This window comes from Acyrthosiphon pisum, chromosome A2, assembly GCF_005508785.2.
Source record: "Acyrthosiphon pisum isolate AL4f chromosome A2, pea_aphid_22Mar2018_4r6ur, whole genome shotgun sequence".
In the NCBI taxonomy this organism is placed as follows: domain Eukaryota; kingdom Metazoa; phylum Arthropoda; class Insecta; order Hemiptera; family Aphididae; genus Acyrthosiphon; species Acyrthosiphon pisum.
This window is the reverse complement of record NC_042495.1, coordinates 86,863,968-86,884,264: the sequence shown is the minus strand read 5'-3', so window position 1 is coordinate 86,884,264 and position 20,297 is coordinate 86,863,968. Positions and strand designations below refer to the sequence as shown.

Sequence of the window (20,297 nt, the reverse complement as noted above, 5' to 3'; positions counted from 1 at the left end):
TTCACTCGATTTCTTACGTAACGATTTTCTTATTTTGTTGTAATTAAAAAACGAGTGACTGTAGAAACTTGAAAATTTCACTGAATGTTTATATTAGCATTTTCTATATACGATAAAATTTTGAAAATAATTTGACTCTTTTTGAGCTGTTTACGGACATTGTACGTTTTCAATTTTTTTAGTTTTTTTTTCTATAAATATCAATAAAGTTTTATCTATTGGGCCTAAAAGTGTAAAAATTAATACAAGGCTCCTGATACATTGTTACAATAGCAGTTGAAAAATATTAAAAATACATAGGCACAATTATTTTTTATAAGCATTTAAAGTTGAAATTTTGACAAAATTGAATAGTTATTTTGTAGTTAAAGATAGGATGGGAAGGACTTGGAAAGTTGGAACTAAGTATTCAAATTTCAGTCGTATTTTTCTCGTACCTTTATTTATGTAATTGTGTAATACTATTATATATATTATTATTTTTTAGATTTTAAGTGGAACGATACCTAAATGTAATGATTTTACAATTTTTTTTTGTGTCTGTCATCACGGTTTGGAGCAATAAAACTGCTTCGATTTTCTTTAACATTATCTTGTTCGATGGGAAAGTTAGTCTAGTTGATGGGAGGTAAAAATTTAAAATTCCCAATAGTTTTCAAATACGCCGAGAAAAACAACATAAAAATTAAGGGAAAACACCAAACGGGCATTTTTACGCATTACGCAAAAACGGTTTTCGACAAAATCGATATTGGTTTTTGGTTTTAGTTGTTCATATTTCCATTTTCTATAGGTATACGATAAAATTTTCAAAATATTTTGATTTGTTTTGAACTGTTTAAGGAAATTTTAGTTTCCAATTCTATTAGTTTTTTTTTTTATGAATGTCAATAAAACTTTATTTGCTGTGTAAAAAAGCTTGAAAATTTAATAGAAGGCTCCTATATAGTATATTGTTTCCAAGGCAGATGAAAAAATTAAAAATCCATAGTCGCAATTTTTTTTTTATAAGCATTTAAAGTTTGAATTTTTACAAACTTTATCATATTTAAAATTTAATAATTATTTTTTAGTTAAAAATGTATAAAATGTTCTACGTTTATAGCTAAAGATTGAAAATTTAAAACAAGGTTCCACGTATATGGTAAATAGTCTAGAATATATAAATTACTTTATTCACCTTAATATCATCAAATATACTTATAGTAATATCATAGGCTGACTGACCGTCTTAACTCAGAATCGTTTTTCTTATACAATATTGTATAATATATTTATATTGATATTATATCATTGAATTCAAATTTACCATCCATTTCAGTGACTCACTTGTAACCTACTGTACAGCAGAGCGATATCCACTTAACCACTTTTTTTGTTTGTAGTAATTGACAACAATGAAAATTGAAATTATCGACTTGTTTTCACTACATAAAAACAAGTGCAGCAGTGTTCGATTGCCTAATGTCAATAGCGCGCATAGCAAACTATAACACGAGTTCAAATAGAACATTTTTAAACTATACACAACGGTATTTGAACTTCTTTTCATCAAAGGTTTTTAAGCGGCACTGAATGTTTCTCTCTAAATCAAAATCATATATTTTTTTTCATTAGGGTAAAGGCTAAACATAATAGTTATTAGGTAAAAGCCGCCAAAGATTGGAAAATAGGTACTTATACCTAATAAACCTATCTATTTACTTTGGTTCTACATTTCTACCTGAAGTTTATACGATAGCCGATAGACACCTTTCATCATTATAAACAGGAAATTTTTACCTTTACTTTAACACCTTACTCTTTTCCTAGGACTTTTACTTCGGACGTTTTTAATGTCCGGTATATACCTATATGAATTATGAAGGTATACAATAAATTATAATATATATATTATATACAAATAGAGCGTGAAAAATGTATAGGTTACCTTTTTGATAATTTTCAGTTTCATTCATGTAATGAATAAATTTCCTGAAAATAATTAATTGACTTCATAGGCTCCGAATTATTCCCGGTTTTCATTAATAATAAAACATTTTTTTCTGAGTGAGTTAGATATATATATCTATTTTATCTATTAAATAGGTGTTCCCATCACGTACCTTTTCACTCTCATAAACTCATATTTCATAAGTATTACCTATGTGTTTTAGCGTATAAGGTGTCGTCTACAGCCTATAGAGATAATTTGATGTTTTTTTTGTTTGTTGGGCCGGTACTGCCATCATTAAAGATAGCTTTATCACAAACGCAACCCGTTCCGTTTTTTGAAATCTGGCGCCAATGCTCTCGTATTAATATTTAATGAACTAATGAGCATCATATTTTGAAATTTGGACGAGAAGAGTAGGTAGGTATGAGGACGTAGGGCTAAACCTCAAATACATTGTTTTTATTAGGCGGGTAATTCGCCCAAACGCATGACAATCCGTTTTACGGTCAGTGTTATTTCATTCCGGTAAATTTAATTTAATTTTGTTCTGTAATTTTATGTGCCAAACAAATTATAGGCAATATATTTAAGGTCCGGAATTTCGTTTCCAATGTAATTTAATTCTTTCAATTTAATAATATGGTTACCTACATGGCTACATTAAGTTCTGTGATTTCGTATTTTCGATTGTTTTTTCTAGGATTTTATACATTGTTTTGTTTGGTATAATTAATTTCAAATAATTTACGTTCCTTCTTATTATTTTATCTCAACATTATATTGTCCTATAAATTTAGATCTCAATTCAGTTTGTATTCTCATTGGTTATAAGTACTAGTATTAATAATCAATGGTATTCTATAGTCTATACAAAATATAATTTTCTGGTAATTTTATAGTCCAGAATTTGAGTTCCCAAATTATTACTGTTCAGCTGAGTTCAACTGTTCTAATAATTATGCTAATAATATGATAATGACAGATTCAATTGGAGTATATTTTTTTATCAGTTGCAATATTATAATAATATTCTATGAAATATTTATACAGATAAGACGTAAAGCTTGTTAGTTTTGTATTGTTTAGTGATAACTGTAAGCACAATATTTTTTTTGTTAACACGTGAAATCAATTATACATTTTGTATAAAACAGAAACTGTTTTAATAGGTGAACAAATATTAATTTCAATATATATATATATATTTTTTTTGTCATGGCTATTGGCAGGTGCATTAAGGAATTTCAATGAATGATACATTTTTGTTTTGAAGCCTAAAGTCAATGTGGCAATGTGAAATAAATATATATAATTAATAATTAGTTGAAATATTAAAATTAAAATTTATTAATGAAAAAATTGTATTTATATCAATTGGTTTGTATAGCTAGTCTTAAATTGATTTGTACTTAAAATGGTAATCAACATAAAGATACGAATATTACAGGATTGTAGTCTTGTGGATCTTATTTCTTAAAAATTAATAATTAGGACACAATTAAAAATAGGATTGAAAGACGAGCGTTTTTATTTCAAAAAAAAAACAATACTTCGAGTCTATAGTCTAAAATTATTCACAATATCATAATTATGTAATCGAATAACGTAGATATCATACAACAGGTAAACACACAACAAGCGAATCACACGAATAAAATGAATTCGGAAAAATAAACATGGAAAGGCTTGAGTTTGATTTTTTTCCCGTATTGTGACCGAGGAAAAACAAATAATAATAAAAGAAAAGAGAACGCTGAGAAAAGAGACTAAAAATTCTTATTTACAATTACAAGGAACAGAAACTTGGTCAACTAATTACAATAATATCAAACAAACTTAGAGTAATATAATAATAATTAATATTTTAGAAAATAGATAATAAGATAAATAAATAAAAATTATTATATTCTCGAGTAGTTTGAATAATCATAAAAGCGACTGAATGGACGCATTGATTAATTTACGAACTGAGGTATATATTCAAAGAAAATTTCTTCAGTCTCTTTTCACAGACGGTCTTACAAATTATTAAGTATTTACATCTAAATTATGTTATTTTATGAACACACACAAAAGAAAAAAAAGAATGAGTTAGAAATTAAAAACCGAGTACAATGGAAACAGTAAACTGTCCAAATATAGTTTACTTTACATTATAAGAATCCATTTTAATCGGTTTGAACGAAAAATTTCATAACGAGACCTAGTTTATATAGTTAACATCAATGATCGTTTTTAATGCTAATTAATATGTAATAATGTTTATTATAAATCTAATGGCTGAGTTGCATAAAATAGATTCAAAACAATTTAGGAACCACTTTGACAAATGGAAAACAAGTAATTAAACAATTCAATGGACCATTAAAATTGTGTGCTCTTATAGATTTATGCAATTCAACCTGTATATTCTTATTAATAACAATAATAATGGAACTAACTAAAATAATAGTACTTGTATTATAATGAATGTATAATATAATGTAACATATTAAAAAAAAAATTATACAAGGTTAGGCTGCAAATATCACTCATATCACATGTGCCATTCCGACGACTATTGTCGTTAGCCATTTTCTTTTTTTTTTTTTTACTATATATTGTGAGAATACAAACATGTCCAAACGCGTTATCAGCAAACAAGCTACTTGCATTTTAGGAATTTTCTTATTTTTAGAAATAACATATTATGTACAAAAAAAAAAAAAAATAGAAATTACAATTACAATTTTGTGAATAATAAAAAAAATTATATAAATTTACAAAATATGTGCCCTGGAAGAGTTGATGGGTGGGGGTGGTGGGCTGGTGAGATCGTAAGTCTGCATCACCGCTGTGGACGGTCCGTTTCAGCTTTGTTTAACGCGCTTTCGGGGCGGTCCAATTGGCGGTATTTGCTGTGTGGCTAGCGCGCGAAACGCTTCAGCTATTAGGTGTGGGTGCGACTGTATCATGGTTTTCCAGCCTGTAGTGTCCATCACGTCGGTCGCATGGCTGTGAAATAGAAAATGGGAACGATATTATTATGAATATGATATATGAATATATCGTTATTTATTGGATAATAATTAATAATATAATGTATTATAATAATATTATATCGCGACCGACAATTGACGCGTAAAGAGGACCGAGAACGACGTGGATTTCTCGGTTTATAACAACGCCATTACATAATATTATTATAAATTATAATAGTATATATCATTTGATGGCTATAAGACTTTAGAGGCCAAACGGTGGATACCCAATCCTACACGTGACAGGTTGATATCGATTTTTTTTTAAAACATCGTGTTACATATTTATTAATTCTTGCGATGTTTGGAACTGCTTCTATACAATGTATAGAATATTGTATAATAATATTTAATAATATTATTAGGTCATAATAATATGTAAAATATAATATAACTATATAAGTCATTTCATTTCCCCCTGGCTGATCTAAACAATGTTATTGACCACCAATTTCACGAAAACATTTATTGTATCTTAATAATAAATTTGACAAACCTATACCTATACTGAATTATTATAATATTATGAATTTATATAGCCGTTTATGGCCTGAAATTTAAGTATTTGTGATGCATTAATTTTAATACTATCGTCATTAAAAATATTTATTTTTTAAAATTAAAATTGGAGTTGTCCTACTCTCATATTGTTTTATATTATTTTATAACTTGTCGATAATTAATTGAGAACAAAAAAAATAACTTAGTAAATTAGCTAGGTGTCTAGGTGGCTTAGATATAGTGATTTTAGATAATTGTTTTATTGCTATTTAGTATATTAATATTATAATCAATTATATGTAATTATTTATATTTGGCGTAATGGTAAAATGAAATAAAATCAGCCCAAGATGGATATTTCGACTGAATAAACAGAATTATAAAACTATTCTCATAATAATGTTTTTTGCGGCCTTTATAATTAATGGTACATCGACAGTTGTGGATTTAAGGGGGGCCAGAGGGTCCCAGAATCTAGGTTAATAAATTGGACCGTTTTTTAAATATTTGTGTCGTAAAACTTGAAAAAAGACAATGCCCCCCCCCCACCAAAAAAAAAAAAAAAAATTCTATATCCGCAACTGCCCGTCGAATTAAGTAATATACATATGAGTTTACAACCATATAATATCATTGGCTGAACTGTAATAGTTATTACTAAAAGTTCTAAAATAAAAAAAAATAAATATATCATTGGTTATAAATTACAAGTAAGTAATAAAACAATATAATAAATGATACCCTATACTGTTTTACTATATAATTTATTAGCTATTACTAAACAATATGTATTATGCATGCATATTGTACATGGAATAATACTATTATATAAACTATAAAGTATAAATATAATGTATACTCACGTGTTGATAAACTCGATTGTTTGTACTTTCAGTTGGTCGGCACTGTGTAGATCGGCCAATATTAATATATCTGCCGCGTTGTCGATCGACAGATTGTTACACAGCGCTTCTTCGCACATGACTTTCAGCCTCTCTAGAGCGTACTGAGCGTGGAAAGAAAAAAAAGTATTAAAACAACGTGAAGTAAGTTTAAGCAAATATTTAATAGTATTTATGACCAAAAGAAACAAACCTTGTCAGCCGCCGCTAACAAATCGTCCGCCATTCTCTCTAAATTCGCTGCCCGACCGGTGTAGATAAACCGAAGCATTTCTCTGAGGACTTCGTGATCTACGTCGGTAATGGCGACACGGTTTTGTTTGCGTTCTTCCATCTCGTGTTCAAACATGGCGGCGAACACGGGACTTCTCGCTACATATCAATCAAGCAACGTAAAGGGATTTTATTGCTTATTATATTACATATGGATTACACGATTCACGCGATTAACATGAACTAGCAATGCGATTATGATAATTACCGGCAAGTATAGCTTTGTGTGCTTGGAATTCTCGCCCGCTAACTGAAAGCGTTACATCACTAAATTTTTGTATTTCGAATAAATTTCCTAGATCATCGGGCAGACGGCATTCAGGTACTTTAAATTGGACCGCATTTGACTGACCGGATATGTTGACACTATCAGCTACGACGCTTACCTGCAAACGAGCCATCTGTCAAGTCATTATTCGTGCCACTTTTTATTACATTAAAACTTTGCCAGGATTTTATTTTTCATTTCATTGTAGTTTGTAAACAGTACCAGTAATCGTTATTGAGATTTATCATCAATTATAATCATAATATAGTTTAAAAACTCGACAGTTATACATATAAACAAAAAGCAGTTAAAAAATGAAATTTTAAAAGGTTTTTGAAAATATAAATTACCTCGCAAAATATGGTAAGTTTATCATCGGGTAAAAGACCATTAGCTTCGTCTAATAGAAAATCACGCCTAATGAATTTTTTGAACCCCCAATCCTTTCCTTGAACGAATCTATAAGCCCTTTGACTCTCTATAAAAATAAAAAATAAATATACATTCAAGACAATTTTCTTATACGCGTGAACTTTTAATTAATTACCCATAGCCTTAGTTTCTTCTCGTTTGGCATTTAGAATTGAGAATTTGAATTTCGCTCTAACCTCAGTCTTGTTGCACGAGACTAGCAGTAAGTACAAAGACAAATAGTCTTTGCTTTCCTCGTCTAAGCCTTTAGGATTCACTCGCAAACACCTAAATATAACATGGCATTACACACGCATTAGTATTTTATTTTTAAATGTAAGGAAAAAATAAAACAGCCGAATAGAAAATAAATAAATAAATATTTACCATTTCAGTTTGTCGTTTATTCCGGCGGAGAATGTAGACGATTTTAAAACTTCACCCATTTCTTCCCGACAAAAGCTGAAGTTGTTAATAGTCCACATGTAACTGAACTTAACAACTTTCACCTAAAAACAAAAATTAATAGGTATTAGTATTGGTATTGATATTTATAAAAAATAAAAATAAAATAGGTAGGTATAGTGAGAAAAAAATAGCAGCCAATGCCAGCTATAAAATTATTGATAAAAATAAAAATATATTTTGCTTATTGCCAATAATAATTCAGATTAGTTGATTATTAACAACGACGGCTAAACAATCATTATAATCTATTATAGGCTGCAGCAGTAGTTTCATAACAATATCAATAAAACATTTGAATTTGACGCCTTGACCCAAATTTAATAGTGCTGAGTATAAACATCATACCAATGTGTGAAATAATATCCACAATAAATTTTTATTTTGAAAATTTTCAAACTACAAAATCACACTGTCGGTTATCGCAGAAGTGTCATTCCAATTTCGAAACTATTAAAAATATGATTCGAATTAAACGTATCAATCACCGCGAAGACGCAACATTGTTCAATGCGTTATTATTGCGCAGCGTTGCGTTGTATGTTGCAAATAATATTATCAATTATGTTCGGTTGTATAACTATTGTATCAATGGATCACAGGATACGCGCAATCCATTCCATATAATATATCAGTATATCACACGACGAATATATCAGCAGATTTCCTACATTTCAGGGTACATTTAAATATTAATATTCGATTATTTGAAGTGTTAAAAAATATTAATAAACAGTACGTATTATGCGTCAAGAAGGTACTGATAAAGACTAAAGAGCAGCGGAGTGCATTATATAGGTCCAATAAAAGACAACGTAATACATAGTTTTGGGCGTTTCAACGAAATAATTATAAATCATTTGTGGTCTTCAGAAATGAGTATGATTGAGATATGCAGTATGCATTGAGTTGCAGTCATTTCAGCAGATCACACGCAAATTGATATAATATATTAAAATGATTGTAATAACGCAAAAACACATAATTTTATAGTATTTGTGCGAGCTGAGGAACCATTGTGGCGTTAAATCAATTTAGATAGCGACGCGCGCGCGTTCTGGTCGGTGGACTGAAGGGAGGGCAGTGGGCGGCAGCTGCGGTGGGTACGCCGCCGCCCGCTGGCATAAAGGGCCCGAAAAACGCCGGAGCGACCTTGACGGCTCCGAGCAGTAGTTGGGGTCATCCTCCGCCGCGGAACGAGAGCGAACGGACGGGCGAGGAGGTAATACAGCGCGCCTGCCGCCGTTGGCCATGCGGTGAAGAAAAGAGCGCCGGTCATCGGCCCCACCCCCTCATCGTGGCAGGCGCTTTTTCTTTCGGGCCATCACACACACACACACACACACACACACACACACACACACACACACGAGCGCACGCGCACACCACGCACATAATCGGGTCCAACGCTCCAAGGCCAATGTACTCTAAACGCACACGACGACGACGACGATGACGACAGCGAGACGCTACCGTTGACCTTGCTCGAGCGATATTGTATGCTATCCAGACGGGTAGAAGGGGTACCGGAAAGACATATTATTGTATTCATCTTGTATCGGATATATCATATTATGTGCCTAATACTACTACTAATACTACTATATTACTACTACTACTTTTGTATAGTTAACGGACACCACCTCCGGCACCGTCGTCAGCAATTCGCGGTTGTAAGGATATTAATGATAGTATATTATTATTTATTATAAATAATAACGTTCGATATAACAAAATATATTGAAATAAATTGAAGCGGAGATGATTTTGTGTGGGTGGTCATATTGTGTAATGCGTTTTGGGGGAGAGACAGAGAAAGATATGAGGTCGACGACCGTCAGGTCGATCAGGGGTTCGTAAACGCGTCTCAGCAGGGAAATACGGGCGTTTAAATGTATACAGGCATAATATAATATAGGTTTACAGTTCGGACGAAAAAATGGCACGCGGAGGGGTGTGTTCTGCTGTGTGGCGGCCTGTCACGCATCCATCACGCACAAGCGGGCGGCGCGTGCGCGCACGCATACAGCACGCCGCACACGATCTGCTCGCTAAATAATAGGAACACCGCGGTTAGAGGTTTATACATTTAACTACTAAACCGACACGCGGGGGAGCAGCAGCAGCAGCAGCAATGGGTATTTTCCTCCGTGACCTATTGAAAATGCGAGGGATACGAACTTTTGAACTCGAACTTTTGGCCTTTGGGCTACCCCCCCCCCCCCAAGTAACACCATCGTTGTGGTGAACGGCGGAGCGCGGTTATCGATTCAGTCAAGGGTAAAGGGGACAGGCGGGATCCGCAGAGCGCAAAAACAGCTTCGTCCGCGCCACCCTCTCCTTGTTATACCGATTCCACTTTCTGAATGCGCGAGGCTTGACGTGTGGTCCCCGAGCACTATCCTGAAAGGGTCAGGCCCGCGTTGTAGTGCGCGCGTAGGATCGATCCACAGTCGCCATCACTCTGCCCCGCTCTCGCGGTCGTCTCCTACACGCGCCCACTTTTGGTGTTCACGTACATAACCTCCAAAACGCACGTCCTTGAGGGACACGTGACACCACCGTCACCGCAAATTCCCTCTTTTATTATATATTTGTTATACACGTGTATTAACAGAGTAGGGGAGGGAACACGGCCGCGGCAATGACATAAAAAATAATAGTTTTTTTGTTCCGTTGTTAAAAAAAAAATTAGTCGTAAAAACGTTTTATAATTCTGCGTTAAAATGTGCACTTCGGATGGGTATAATAATATATTATAATGATAATAATAATATAGGCGTGGCCGCCACCGCCGTGTAGAGGCCAACGGCTCCGGAGGTCCGTTGGGCCAACGAACTTAGCCGCCCGGGAAGCTGTTTCACACATACACACACACGCACATATTATTAAACACATGAATACACATCCAAGGGTAAGGACGTTCACCTGGTCATATTATATGGCAAACGTCGCGCGGTCATCGTCGTCGTCGTCGTTGGTGCGTACATCCAGGGCGTTTATAACGGGAGACGCATTTTCTCGTGAGACGCAACAATAATAATGACCGGCAACAACGATATACAATAATAATAACTGGCAATAATACGGAATAACATTACATTTCGCGATAATAATCGCCATTGTGTGATGCGAAAAAACCTAGATTGGTAATAGCTAGTACCGTTTTTTTTTTTGTTTAATAACTAATATGCCAGCCAGTGTAACTATACAATATTAATATAAAAATAGGTATAACCGTCAACAACGACGCCGTTTTAAACTTGTACGTATGACACCGTGAATATATAACGATGGTCGACGGGCGTACATAATATTATTGTTATAATAAAATTTATGAACGTGATGTCGACAATAGGGTTGGCATATTGTTCGTTCTTACCTGTGTATAGCACCAGTTCTCCGCCACGGGTGTGTTCGCCTCGGACGAAGGAGGCGGGCTGGGTACCCGTGATACGGACATGGTGCTGCTGCTCGGTGCACCGGCCACGACGGCGGCCGCCGCGGCCGCGGCAGCTGATGCGGCCGCGTTCACCGATCCCGATGAACCCGCTGCTACCGACACTCTGGCTGTCTGCTGCGGCGAGCACTCACTCACCACTGGCAGCCTGAAACAAAAAAGAAACGTCCGTGTTATATTTTATAATATTCAATTCATCAAATCGTTTAGGTAAATCACGCACTAATGTAATTTATAGTTTTGAAAAGGGGATCAATGCAATGATTGATAACATAATTATATGCGACGGGGCTAATATGCACTGTACTCCAGCCCTGTTTGCGCACATCATAAAACACATGTAAACGTTATGTTGCTAAGCAATCGATGACTGAATTTTGAAACGATTTTTAGTTTTTATTTGGTCTGTTGATTGTACAATATTAGTGTGTAATGAGTGAAATAATGTTTTACCGGAACTTGTAATTTTGTAACGATATCCACCATACTTCCCCGATATCCAACAATAACAATAGGTAGGTATTTTTATTATTATTATTCATGATTAACGATATACTCAAATGAAAATGAGTGTACCTATACAATTATTTTAAATATTAAATTATTATTATGCCCATTTGAATAAATTAAAGGCGTACTCGATATATATATATATATATATATATATAATTTATTTCTCGTGAGTTAAGTATGGTTATTGAGTAAAAAAAAATGTAGACGTGTAAAGTAGTTTTCGCAGTAAATGTTTATTTTTTTACATTTAACCTTGTACCTTTACAATGCTTATAGTGCTGTATGGGCTATTCGTTGTGATAAATTATATTACAACATTAATAGTCTAAGTGAGGTTTAATGAATAATGTGATATTATACAAAGACGACGTTTGTTCTTCTAAAACTATATTCTCACACGTGTAAGATAACAAAACGAAATAAAATCTCAAAAATGTCTAGTCTCAGCTCGTTCAATATTATACACAACGTTTTATCATTATGTATTGCATTCATTGTAAAATTACGTATGATATTCAAGTATTTGAAAAAATTGGTATAATAATACACGAAATAAAACTACTATTACTATTACTTACTTAACTTTAATTTATATCTTAAGATAGGTAGTAATGATAATGTGTCTTACAAATAATTAAATAATATATCAACAATAGAAAATTATTTAAATTCCAACAGTCATATCATACATTCATACCTACATTACTTTGTAATGTTACACACAAGTTTACTAATCTTTGACTTATCGTTAATAATAATAATAATATATAGTAATATTATTGGATTTGTCAGATTGTTGTACCTTTGCAGTCATCGTACAATTTATCGGTTATTTTTTAAGTACGCAAAAATCTTTAGACTGAAACTATAGATTGAAAACGTACACGCTTTGGCAAACAATGAAACAAAATAAGTGACATGTCGCAAGTCTTACACACATACAAGCGTTAGAAGAAAGTGTGATGTGTATGTACAATATGACATTTCATCCCGTTGTTTAATAATCCGAACAAATTTGTGGCGTTATTTTTCCTCGCAAAAACTTAATCAAACGAGTGCTCTAAATAGAAACGGGCGACGAAAGATAAGTACGTTATTCCGCTGTACACACAATCCTCGGTTCCCGGGGTTTTTTTTTTTCAATACACATTTATATTTTCCTGTTCGCATGCCAAGTCTCATCACGCATTCCTCTTTTTTTCTCTCTCATAGACGACCGCGCTAATATATACATACATATTGTATGTTATTATTATATGTATATGAACGAAGCCAGCGGCGGCGCGTGCACGCGGTGGCCCCTGTGGGAGAACACATAATATTGGTCTTGGTCCAGAAGTCGTTCACCTCTCGGTAAACTATGAGCCAGCGAACTATGAACGACGCTGCTTTGGCCGGGGCGAGGAGGATGACATCCCGATGAACCGGTCGGTCGGTGTCTTTGTCCGCCACCGATGCCACGCGCCCGGTCATAGACATCCGGGCGGTTACACCGCGAAGATTCTACATGGGTTCAAGACCGTACAACGCCACCGTAGCGGTATGGGATGGACCGAACTTCAGTGCCGGAACTTCCGTCCGGCGAAGTACATTATCTTATTAGCTTCGTCGTGAGGTTATTATAATAATCGTATAATCACGGGCGTCTTTTAAACGAATCGCGTCAAAAAATGGTTTTATTATACAAACGATTTGGCGCTACGGAAATAACTATATGTGCCGCAATATTGGAGTATTTCCCCGATTCACAAGTTTAAGATTTTACATATATTACATTTTACTCGTACATTATTCACTCAAAATGTACGCGAAAGAAGACTATAGACTTCTGGTGATTAGGTAGAAAATTAACGCAACAGTAACGCGAAAGATGAAATTGTCGGCTAAGCATATAATATCATTAGAAATGAGCTGAGAGAAAAATTATAACAAATATAACCGATTGCATAAAACCATAAAAGTGTGCGCACGAACGTGTACGCGGTTTAGAAAACCGAGAAATCGTGAAAACGCTTCTGCTGTAGGACAGGAAGCGGCGCCTAGACAACGTCGAGTGAAATCACTGTTGTCTAATTATTTTGTTATATACGCTGGAGAAACGATTAGAAAGCGACGGATCACGAATTCAAAACCGATATCGAAAAGAGTTTGTTAAAATGTTTAATCGCGACTTGCGTGTAGGTAGAATTGTAGAAACCAGGCGAAATAATATACAAAATGTAAATTAAATATCAATAATTGTCATACAACAAACAGTAAAACAGTATAATCTTCAAACCATTTTCAAAGTTAATCGCATTTTTTTTTTGTTACTGAGAAATACCTCAAAGAAAAACGGACCTTGTGAGTTATTGATCAATTGTTATCTGTACAAATAAAAACGATATAACGTGTAATTTTGATTAACTTATATGTTTCTTAATCGTCTTTGGTGACGCGTTGATTAAATTGGAGAGAAAAAATACCATTTCGATATTATGTCCCGTCGAGAACTGTTAAGCCGTTTTATTGACAAAATAATATATCGAGCTCGCTGCGTACTCATATATGGTCATATACAACATATATTATTATACAAACGGAAAATTGTCAACTTTACACCATCACCTCAGACCTGTAACCTGTTGCGTTTCCGTTAACCGCACGCGGATATTAAAACGACTACGACATGCCGTTATTTGTGCCGACGGCATGACGGCGGTTAGCTGTTTTATTCTGCCAGTCGTGCCGGTAGTTGTACATATTATGTTGTATGCATAATGAGAACAGTACACACGGCCGCCGCCGCACGGCAAAACCAGATTAACGGTGCACGCCCGCCCGGCTGATAAAACGAAACCAACGGTCCAACTAAATCCTCAGTGGTAGGCAAACCTTTTTAAACTCTCAGATCACGTTCAAAAATTAATAAGGTTTATGTTAAAATATAAAGATTTGATAGCCTTATAAAAATAGACAAAATTACGTTTTATAAAACAGTAGAAATAACAAATGTTTGGTAAAATGCATGATATGATTTTTTTTTACATTGTTTATTATTTTTTCAATTTTTACATGTATTGTGCCCACTAAAATAGATACATTTTGGAGAGTATCATTGTTAAGCGTAATTTGTATATAATGAGAAAAGGCCTATTCACAGGCGAATGAAAATTCAAACATACTGTACTTACTTTGTAAATATATTTCTGATTTTTGAGAATGATGGACGAATTAAAAATTAATAATAATAAAAGCGGTAGTTTGAACGAGTCACTAGGACATCTAGTGACTGTAAATCTATTATTAATTATTATCATATAAACTTGTAAATTAATTTCCATTTAAGGTAAACATCAATATTATTATTATTAATAAATGGATTGGCGAGTAATTGAAAAATATATTGTGAACATTTTTTGAAATCCTGAAATTTATTATTAAACTCGTATTGTAGTGTCAAAATAGTTTAAACAAATTTAACAGTTGAAAATTAAAATGCTGACGATTCAAAGCGATTTTTTCAAATCGTAAATGTGTTGGTTAATTTACTTCAATATATAAGACCGTAATAGTTGTAACTTTATTTATATTTCAAAATATTTAATATGAGACCTCATATCACGGGAATAAATTGATTTTTACCTTGTAATTTTGTTTTGTATTTCGTATTCGTAATTTTTGGTGTGTGAAATTGACGCGTGGGCTACCGGTTGCAGAGTAATGTCTATAGTAACCTAATCTACACGGTCCTCGATATATTATATCATAGATACTATAATAGTATTACAATATTATGGTAACATTAGCAACAAAATCATTATAAATATATAATAAATACAGATAAATGTATAATTCATCACACTAATTCCGACTTCTGGGGTGGATTAACAGAGAATTTGATTCATGGTTATTGTTATCATAAACGCTGACGATGTAGTCTTAGGTTTTTTAAGGTAACAGGAGTGGGTATATATTTAAAGAAGAATTTTTGATACGAATATGTAATATAAACTGCTTATAACCCATAGGTACTACATTATCTCAGAAATTAAATGGTATAACTAATACTGTATATATAGGTACAATTAATTTAAATAATAATGAAAATTACTTACGACATGAACAGACATTACAGACTATAGTCAATGCCATCTAAGCAATTTTAAGAAGACCCATAACTAATTGGATTAAAGTAATAAAATACACTATAATAGAGAATGTACATTGAAACTTCATAAGTATATTATGTTTAAGGTATTATTAACATAAATGTTGGTGTGATTCAAACGAAAATGTTAAATATTTGCAATTTAATAACAATGTTATCGCCGTTAAAGACCAAACAAAAAACATAGTAATTATATTGTTAAAAACGTTTAAATTAAAAAGTATTTGGTCTGGTTATTTCACAACGAACGCGGACGTTTATTACTTATGTATTGTTTTGTAAATTGAGAGCAATAACAAAATATTAAAATCATAAACCTTCTCGAGTAAATACAAATATAAGCAATTGTAATACCTCATTGACAGTTTAAAAAGTAGCATACATAGTACATACACATATGACTAGAAAAAAAAATGTTAAATTGGAACAATGCAACATGAACCGGTTGACGTGACTACCTCTTTAGCGGGTCAAGGAGCTGACGGACTAGGGCGAAAAACGTTTGAACATTTTATATATTAAATAGCACACGGCCTCGTCGCATTTAAACCTCCTACAATATTTAATATATAGTATATATGAATATGACCGATTACTTCCTTCCTTTCCAATATGAATTAAACTTATTACATTTATACAGTTATCACTTTCAGCTGCCCTATAAAAACGACTATCAATAATAATGCCCTTACATTAATATGTAAAAACCATATTGTATGGGCTGAATATTATATTGACTTATGAAAGCGCTTTCATTGTCTACTATAGTAGTTCTCTAAGGTATCTATATAAACAAATCTAGTTCAAAACTTTGTTTGATGCATTATTTCGAATAAATGATATCAATAATTATCATTGAAAAATGTCACAAGAAATGTTCGGAGAATATAGTCGCGGAGTGAATTTTGTACGTGGCTTATTTCAATAAAACATGTTCAAAATGTTGTTTTGGATAAAGTAGAAATTAAGCATAGCGATAGCAGCGTTATTCAGGAAAATGGCGTATGTAAACATGGATACATTTGTTTGTTTGTAACCCGTGTGGAAGCGACTAGCGAGCCTAAAGTATCAAAGGAATCAAGTTAAATTTTACTAAATTGCATATATTTATTACTGTTTATCATACTATTATTTAGTCATAATATTGTATTGTAAGCATTGTATTGTATTTGTATTTGTATTTCTTGTATTATCATTAACCCATTTCTGCCACATAAATTTGACTTTTTTTTATTCTCACTAATAATCTCTGGTAGAACAAATAGTATCAATAATTTATTATTATCATTAAATTATTTTTATTTTTATTAAATTTAATTTTACATGTTTTTATTAGTAATAGTTTGATTGAATTTTATAGAAGATTCAAGAAAGAAAAAAAGAAAAATAATTGTCGATTTTTTCTCAATAAGACTTATATTCCATATAAAAAACCATAATATTATATGCAATATAGAAATCGTTAAAAACTAGAAAGTTCGAAATAAGTTTATCTTGCTAACTTCACATTTACAAAATTAATATAACAGTTTGTGCCTAGAAATGAAAAATTGTTTAATTGTTTTCCCATTTTGTTTTATTTTAAAATATATATATCTGTGGTACCTAAACCAATTTTGAAGCTATAATATTGTTGTTTGAAAATAATTATTAATATTTCTTTGAAAATTATTTTTTTTTTCAATACAATTCATTTGATTATAGTTAGATAAGAACTAACAAACTAGGAATAATCTTGTACAAGAGAGGCTTAATTATGTAAGACTTTAAACAATATCGTACATATTTTACTCTATATATGTAAAGGTAATAAATTGTTTTATAACTTTATAAAATTATTATTTTATATTCATAACATAATAAAAATAACAAAACCAAACATTTTTAATCGAAAGATGATACATGGGAAATTTCAATGGGCAATTTGAATTAAAATTAAAATGTTACATTTATGCCTTTATTAATCGAATATTTTAGATAATGAATGTATTTAAAATATCCGACATTTTGATAGAAGTGGTAAGTGTAAAAACATTGTAGGTATAGTTGTAATGATAATATTGGTATTTTTATACAGTGAGTGACAATGTAATCACGTTTTTGGTGATTTTAAAATAGTTTTCCATATTTTTTTTGAGCATATAGCCTTTAGGTAAGTATTTTGACTACTTTAGTAGTACTTGAAAATAGTTCAAGGCATATAGGAAGTAAATATACGCAATCGATTAAAAATTAGTTCAATCAAATATACAACACCTTGTAAAACAAATAGGTAGGTAAATAAGATGAGAGGACAAAATGTATGGGAGAGAAAGAGAAACCACCAATGTCGGTTAATTGGAGCCGGTCGTTTGGTTTTTCATAATACGGCCGCGTCCTCTCTTTTAAGTTGGTTAACAGGTCAAGGAGTAAGAGCGAACGGAACATTCAATATTTCGGGTTTCTCGAAGTATAATAAAGTATAGATAGGTATGACAAAAGATCATATTATAATATCATCAATACAACCATCAAGTTAAATTTAAATACATTTAAAAAAAAAGGTGTTTGGTTAGGTAAGAAAAAAATTTTTTTATCGTATTATAAGAAAATTAAATTAAACATAACGAGTCAAAATTTAAAATAATTAATTTTGAACTAATATACAGATATATTTAGTTTCTAAGTAAAAATATAACTAAAACATTGATACGTATTATTATTACAAAATACATAATATTATTATAACAATCTTAAGTTTAATTTATAATAATTTTCACGATAAAAAACTGATTATTTTTTTCTAAAAATGTAGGTATACTTAACCACTCACGTTATATTATTTTAAGGCACTCCGGTGACCCTCATATCAGATGGCCCCGCAAATTATACAAATGAAAAATGAGGTTATGGCCTTGTTACATTTTAAATCGTCAACTTACTGTATGTTCTACAATTATAATATTTCGGAGATGAGTCTACATGGTACAGTCTTAAAAAGATGCACTTGTCTTAGTATTGTTTGCTTACATAATACATATCATGTCAAGGGTAACAAAGCCACCTATAAGGACTTTCGTGAACTAGTTTACGAAAATATTCATAATTCATAAGGATTAAAAAAAGTATAAAATAAAATCACGTGAATAGTAAATCTTATAATAAATAGACATACGAATCCAGGGCTATATTTATTTTGTATCCTTGGAAAAATGTTTAATACTTTATACATTTTAACCCCTGAAATATAAGCAACTATCTTAAAAAAGACAAATATAAATATGATTATGAATTATGATCCAATTAGAATATAAAATAAATATTTTATTTAGGTGCCTACATTATTAACATGGAATAAATATTATAAAATAGATCAAATGATAATATACGAGACTATTTTCTAAAATTATTTTTACGTAAACGTTAAAATTTAATACATTTCAATAATTTGATACATCATTAAAGGTAATTGTATTTTTTTGGCATCTTTAAAGTTGACTTTAGTGCCAGAAATATTTCAAATATGAATATATATATTTGGTATGGCAAACGGAAGAAAGGTCCGACCTTCCGGAAATAGAGCTAAGCAATATTCAAAAACCCTGAATCAGGTTCCCTAATTAAAATCGTTCACATGAAAATTCAAGAACAATTTAACATCTATTATATTTACTAACACATTTACTTATTAAACATATTTAGTTATTGAAAAGACATGGAGTTAATAGTTTTGTAATATAGGTATTATAATGAAATATTATTTTCTTATTATTATTCTATATGAATTTGAAAGTCATATAATGTTGAATTCTAAAGTATTTTAAGTAAATTAGTTAAATTCATTCGACATTGTTCCATTAAAATATACGATATGTAATATGAAATTATTATAGGTAGGTAGGTACTAATACGAGTAGGTACCGGTTGACACGATTGAAAAACATATATTATTATTAATTCAACTCCGCAATATTTGTGATAACTTATACAAATTATTATAATATACCGAAAATCCATTTTTTACATTAGATTTATTATGGACAATTAGTGAAAATCAAGGTACTAGTAATTGACAGCCACAATTTATATTATTTACCTGAATAGAACAACAGAATAATTATCATTCAATGTCCAAGTACTGAGAAATTTCATAATTTATAAAAATATCGTAAGAGAAACTTACGTTATAGCACTATATGACATACACTCGCACAACTGTTTGAAACGAAACCATCTCAAATACTAAATACATATAAAAGAATCCATGTTAAGCAACCAACTACCTGCTGTGGCTTGGTTTACCTGATCCCTAAAAGCAAGTTATTCAATTTATTTTTTTGTACAAAGGTGAATTTATGAGTTGGATTCGAAGCAGTTGGGACACTGCAACACCATAGGAGAATTTAAGCCGTAAAAGAA

General features: G+C 31.7%; 1 protein-coding gene across 7 annotated transcripts in view; it reads right to left on the bottom strand.

Moving 5' to 3' along the window:
* Positions 1 to 3,441: 3,441 nt before the first annotated feature.
* The window catches only part of LOC100162530 (protein roadkill), a 52,886-nt gene continuing 36,030 nt past the window's right edge, over positions 3,442 to 20,297 (bottom strand). For 4 of the 7 annotated variants that reach the window (XM_008187439.3, XM_016806540.2, XM_008187438.3 and 1 more), the window contains 8 exons: positions 11,159 to 11,384; positions 7,699 to 7,820; positions 7,448 to 7,599; positions 7,251 to 7,378; positions 6,841 to 7,033; positions 6,553 to 6,731; positions 6,321 to 6,463; positions 4,771 to 4,930 (listed from right to left, as the gene is read on the bottom strand). In XM_008187439.3, the coding sequence (XP_008185661.1) occupies positions 4,786 to 4,930; positions 6,321 to 6,463; positions 6,553 to 6,731; positions 6,841 to 7,033; positions 7,251 to 7,378; positions 7,448 to 7,599; positions 7,699 to 7,820; positions 11,159 to 11,384 (1,288 nt within the window). In that variant the 3' untranslated portion in view covers positions 4,771 to 4,785. Of the gene's footprint in view, positions 4,931 to 6,320; positions 6,464 to 6,552; positions 6,732 to 6,840; positions 7,034 to 7,250; positions 7,379 to 7,447; positions 7,600 to 7,698; positions 7,821 to 11,158; positions 11,385 to 20,297 lie in introns of all 7 variants that reach the window. The other 3 variants (XM_008187441.2, XM_008187440.3, XM_001952632.5) reach the window with 2 other exon arrangements.